This window comes from Ruditapes philippinarum, unplaced genomic scaffold (assembly GCF_026571515.1).
Source record: "Ruditapes philippinarum isolate M1 unplaced genomic scaffold, ASM2657151v2 ctg1434_1_1_1_1, whole genome shotgun sequence".
Classification (NCBI taxonomy): domain Eukaryota; kingdom Metazoa; phylum Mollusca; class Bivalvia; order Venerida; family Veneridae; genus Ruditapes; species Ruditapes philippinarum.
This window is the reverse complement of record NW_026854142.1, coordinates 4,163-10,209: the sequence shown is the minus strand read 5'-3', so window position 1 is coordinate 10,209 and position 6,047 is coordinate 4,163. Positions and strand designations below refer to the sequence as shown.

The 6,047-nt window shown below is 30.8% G+C and overlaps 1 protein-coding gene across 1 annotated transcript; it reads right to left on the bottom strand.

Annotated features, from left to right (window-relative positions):
• Positions 1-2,888: 2,888 nt before the first annotated feature.
• Positions 2,889-4,501, bottom strand: LOC132739092 (C-type lectin domain family 3 member A-like). Its single transcript, XM_060726742.1, has 2 exons — positions 4,407-4,501; positions 2,889-3,148 (listed from the first exon to the last, which is right to left on the bottom strand). The coding sequence occupies exons 1-2, from the start codon at positions 4,468-4,470 to the stop codon at positions 2,919-2,921; spliced, it is 294 nt and encodes a 97-aa protein (XP_060582725.1). The 5' UTR covers positions 4,471-4,501; the 3' UTR covers positions 2,889-2,918.
• Positions 4,502-6,047: the final 1,546 nt, after the last annotated feature.

Here is a 6,047-nt window from a genome sequence, read left to right as displayed (position 1 = left end):
ACATGATGGGACTACAAATTGTCATACCGTTTGAAGATTGTACCGTAACGAATAAATTGTGTGCAAGGTTGCTTCTTTCAGTATCTTAAATGAAACCAATTAAAATGGTTAGTTCAAAACATCTTTAGGTTAATTGAACAGGTTTTAGAATAAAGTTTCCAGACCTGCTTTATTAAGGATTCGGTGTAATTTCTTTTAAAGTTCAGATTGTTTGATTTTAATAAATATCGCGATATATATGATATGTTAAACACATCGAATTGTACAACTGCAAATATAAATTTATTTGAACATATCAGATAGTGAATTAACTATTTGCAGGTTGATTTTTATTTTCATAAAGCATGGCTTTTGAAATGTTTTTTTTTCCTTTAAAATATATTTACAAATCTGTAAACAATATTTAGAACAAGTGAACTTTCAAGGTAAAATGTTTAAAAGCCATTTGAGCGTTTTGAAATACTAGTACTCACTGTAAACATATTTTATTGTTAAAATTTCGAATCAACCAAGTGTGATAACAAATATTAGATGTGAACAAACGGGTGACTCCCTAAAAAGACAACATATTGACAATTTTTAAATAAAAGCGAGACAAAAAAGCACTTAAGTCTTTGAATCGTTTTGACATTAAAAAGAATTGATGAAATGAAATGCTTTTGTCTTGAAAAATAATTATCAATTTTATAACATAATTTCCCTATTCTTATTTCTCGTTGCTAAATTTGGGAAAAAATTTTTGTAAATGAAAAGTGGGCATAAACACTCCAATATGAAAAAATTAAAAAGCCCCTTTTTTTAAAAAATGATATTGATTTTACATTTGAATTGGAAACTTTCAAAAATTTAAAAAGGGCGATTAAAAAATACAATTGTCCTCTTATTTCTTTTACTTTTTTTTCAAAATGTGAGATAAACATGACAAAGGGAATTTTGTAGGTTTTGGGTTTGGGAAAATTTAATAAAACATAAATGAAAAGAAAGAAAGAAAAGAATGAAAAGAATGAAGGCCCCGAAAACCCCCTTTTTTAAAAGTCGAGCTATTAAAGTATTTAAGAAATTTGTGCAAAAAAAAGCTTTTTTTCTATCTTTTTACCGGGTTTTGGGGTTTGGGCCCTAGTGTCGCCGGGAAGGAAAAGCCGGGGGGGTGTTTTTAAACCAAGAGAATATGTTGTTGAGAAAAGGGCCCCTTTAGGATTTGCCTTTAATGTCGGCATAGCCCGTCGGCATATATTTGTTTTGAGTGCGCTTGACTGAAAGGTGAGTAGAGAAAACTGAAATAAGATATATCCAAGATATATATTTATTGAACAACAAAACACATCAATGGTCATATTGCAACTGCCAAACAAATAATTATCAAAACAGTCAAATAGAATACTGAATTAAATAGTTATTATTTAAAGAATAATTTTGAAAGTTATACATACTAACCTAAATTTAGCATTTACTCGATTTGGTGTTCATGTTTTCAGCCCGATATTAATGAAAATTTTCAAACTCTTTTCATATCAATTGACACGATTATTCTGGACGTAAAGAGTATGCTCTGAAATTTTGCACACAAATATAAAACTACAGCAAATAGCTTACAAATTTCAAAATAAGTCAATGAAAAATACCAGTGGTTCCCCTTGAAAAAGCTTTGACAAAATAACCTCTTTAACTCTTTGTGCTTAACATTCTCCTTGGCATTATCACTCCATCGTTGTAGACCGTAAAAGTCGCCCATTATATTCGATCTGAGATGTTGTGTTTGTGATTCATGAAAATCGTTCAACATTACATTATTTTTATGTTTGTGGTGTTTAAGTTCCTTCTATTTATCATTTTTTTCTATTTGGATGGTACCAGTTTTCTTGATTAAATACTGTTTTAAGAATATGTTGCCTTCTTTTCAAGTTTGCCTTTTAGGTGATTTGTTTTTTGGCATGAAGGCTTAATAACTGTGATCCTCTTTCACATGTTTTCGAAATTTCATTTTACTTTCTGTTCGTCCAATATGTTTTGTTAAAGGTATATACATTCATATCACTTGGGGACTAGACGCTGCTTTGTTATGAAATATGTCACGAACGAGACACATTTAAGGTTCCATAATAATTATTTTACAAACACAACTTAGAAAAGTATCTAAATTCAAAATTTCAACATTTCATTCTTTAATTTTGAATTCTGGTACAGTCCGTGCAAGATGACGTGTAAATTTACCTGAATAGGCTCAATCAAACCGAGACTACAACATTTTTCGTTGTGCCGTTTTTCTTTTATATTTTGTTATGCATGATATACGTAAATGCCTATATATATTTGTTGTGCTATTCACAAGAAGTTTTAACTAAACTGAAGATTGCCAATATGTGTCCTTGTGAACATTGTTTTCATGTCGTTATTTAACAATTGCTAGAATACAGACCAGAAATGAAATTCAAGCCGTTACAAACGTCAACTTTTTACTATATCTGCTCCAAAAATCGTGTACATTTATTTCTGTTACAAGAGGCCCATTGTAGCTAGGGAATTGCCTTTAAGAGTTGAAGCATCAGAATTACAGCTACCAGCGTCGAAAAATGCGACTAAATGGGTTCAAATACCTTTTAGCTTTCTTTTTGCCACCTGGTGTTGCTTTATCCAAATTTATCTTTCCTGTTAATTGCGCCATATTAGCTTAATTGTGTTGGTGCGCCGTTAGAAACAATTCGAGAGTGATGTATATATTTGTATTCTTAATACCCATTTTTGCTTGTTGCTCAACATTAAAAATATTAATGACATCAAGGTACAATATTAAATCACAGCTAATATTGAAAAGTATAATCTGAAATATTCAAGTCAACCATCGGCAATTTCTATGTCGCATTAGTTGCTAGGTATGCATAACGTACGAGTCAAATAAATGTCCAAGTATAATATTTGTATCAAGCCGGTGCATCCATTTCGCAAATCATTATTTGCTCAGAGCTGCAAGGGAAATCTACCCATTTCAAGTCAGGAAAATAGAAAACCAAACAGTTCTCTGTCGTTCCTCCGTTTGGTTCATCCATATACCAATCCGGCGGGAATACCATTTGGTTATTGGAACCGTGTTCTACCCATGCACCCTCAGTATCAATGTCTGTGAAGCCGGTAAAGAAAGCAGGCACGTCAGCTAAAAATGTTCAGAGAGAGGGAATGATATCTGACAACTAGACGAATATCAAAATTATATTTGAAATCAGAACCTATTTAAAAGTAAAGTTCATGCAATTGAAATGAAACAAAAAATATTTTTAAAAAAGATATTCGGCTGAGTATCTTAGGAAACATGGAAATAGACACGTACTGATTATGATATTGAGCCTATTATTGAATTAAACGTTTAATTTTTTAAATATTAAAATCATATGAATATATTTGCAGTTTCAGGGAAAGAATCACATATTAGGATAGTCAAAAGTAAATCCTTTAAAAGTGGAGAAAGAGTAAATAAGAAACAAACACCCTATTTTTAAGCAATTGAAGTCATATCGAAATTTTTTGATAGAAAGTTTAAAAATGACAACGTTTTGTCGATACAAAAGACATGATTTAACGAATTTGCAACACCTTTGAAAATAACGAAAGAAACCTAAAATCGGAAAAAAGAACCGAAAGTTAGTTTTTTAATCTAAAAACACTACGACAAATATTTATCATAAACAAACCATTCAATCGTTAACGATTATAGAAATATTTCTCTAATATAAAAAAAAGGAAAACTGTGTATTCATAACACATAGATAACTGATAATACGCGATAAGTTCATTTTTTAGTGTGCTTTTCGCTAGTTTCATGCGCATGAGTAAACGGGATCGTGATCGTAATTGTAAATGGTGGTTTCGTCAATTTTTGACAAATTTTTTAACTCATTAAAGCAGCGTAAAGTAATCTGTAAGAGGATGCATTGCACTATAGAATTATAATGTGTAGGAGAAGGCATGGTTATATCTGAACCTTATCTTGATAGTAAAAGAACATAGGAATGTAGATGGTTCGTTTCCAGAACTCCTTTCGATTTATTAAAAATTAGACGCGTATACCATGTCGGAATAATCCTTTATGTTATTTTAGTAATTTTACAATTGCCAATCAGATTCCGAGTTTTCAGATTATAATTGTAAAATGACTTTTAAAATGTTTACATATATTCAGTTTTTCCCTGTAAATTTTTGTAGGAAGTCCAGTCTCTGGCCGAAAAAAGGCTTGATTGCTAACTTAATTGTATTTAATGGGATAGTAAAAATGATACTTTTTTTAAAATACGAAGCAAAGGACACTTTCCGATTTAAATAAAGCCTTAAAAACAAAATTTCTGGATCAATAGTTTCAAAAGGCATCAATCACAGACAAAGGGAAACAAAAAAGATAGATTTGTAACTGAACATACCTGTATATGTATATTTTGAGTTAATTAACGCCTTCAGATAGTTGTTCTCTTCTTCGCTGTCCATTATAACAGGATAAGCATTTAATGTTTCACACATTGCCTTTAATTTGAGAAAGAAAAAAAGGTATACTTTTGCAATCAATAAATTATATCATCACCAAAGCCATACCATTTAAATGTTTATGATATTTCAGAAAATTAAAAGGGATTGAAAATGAAGATTATGCAGCTTTCTTGTTACACCGATAAGCTTCCCTGTATAACCTAACAAACTTACTGATATTGCCCCACAGCCGAGTCAATTACTATGCTGTTTGTACATTCCTGCCTGAAATCATAAATCATGTACGGAGGTGGGGGCCTGATAACTTCCTCCACCAGTAAAGCTGGAAAGTCACCATATGGCCTTTACTATGTTAGAGCCACTAAACCAGCCCCCACCCCCACCCCACCCCCCCCCCCCCCCGAAAAAAAAAAGCCAACAACAACAAATACTACGCTTGTCTGACATCTTTGTAAAGATTTGAATTTAGTACACTAGTAGTTCTGTTTTTAGTAATTTGAATATGATTGGCCTCGTCCCTTTACCTTTTAGTATGGACAAAGACAAATGTTCTCAAACGTCACATTGCTCTTCCATGAACTTTTTAGTGTCGATTTTGAAACGTGTGTAAAATATATTCGATTTTTAACGAATAAGAAATTATTTGTTCACCAAAAAGTGTTCATTTACATATAAATCCAGCTGTGCATGAAGGACATATTTAGCAAACTCAATTATAAAATATGCAAACAGACGAAATTCATGAGATTTTCGTCAATATTAATTATCAACTCGAATATAAAGATAAAGATATGCTTACCACGCCTTGCAAAAAGTTCATTTTTTGCTCTGGAATGAAGTAACATGAATTTGCAAAGCTATTCCAGCCTTCTGTACAACCTGTGTCGATTGAAATGTAAAAAATATATTTAATGTTATTGTGACTATACTGAAATTTGGATGTAGTGGGACATGCTCTGACTCAAATCACATTGTGTAAAACTTTTTTATTGGCCTGAAGATATCAACTACTAAAGAAGACAGCACGGCGATACAAAAGTCAAAACAGAGGTCTAAGTCGTATAAAATCTACATCTTGGAGTGACTAGTTTCTTTATTGTAATTTACGTTATGTGTTTGCCTTCTTTGTTAAAATAGTTTATAAAATGATAATAAGTATCTTTTTTTGTATTTCATTGGAATATTGTCTAAATATTGTCGGACATATCATAGCTATTTGAGATAATAGACACATATATCTTTTATAACATCTGGTGTTTCGTAATTGAATCATAGGTATATTCTAGAAATATAGGTCTCTAATTTACCAATAATAAATTTCTTAACAAGAGTTGTGCATAACTTAAAAATCAAAAAAGTTAAACTGCTTAACTGACTGAACTAAAAGTTTATCACTTAATTTTAATTTTGATTTATGAATTGAAAAAAAGAAAGAAATTTGACACAAGCTTTAAATACGTTAAATTAAAAAGAAGGATATAGTATATTTACTTACATTTACTTTTTTGTATTAATAAAGGTATGTATTATTTTGTGTCTCTTAAAATTATTTAGTTTTTGTTTGAAATTTAAACAAT

Bases quoted from the DNA above. Each gene is read 5' to 3' on its own strand.
- LOC132739092 (XM_060726742.1), bottom strand. From the start codon at position 4,470: ATGGACAGCGAAGAAGAGAACAACTATCTGAAGGCGTTAATTAACTCA. The intron at 3,149-4,406 runs GTATGTTCAGTT...GAACATTTTTAG, and splicing joins CTCAAAATATACATATACAG to CTGACGTGCCTGCTTTCTTT.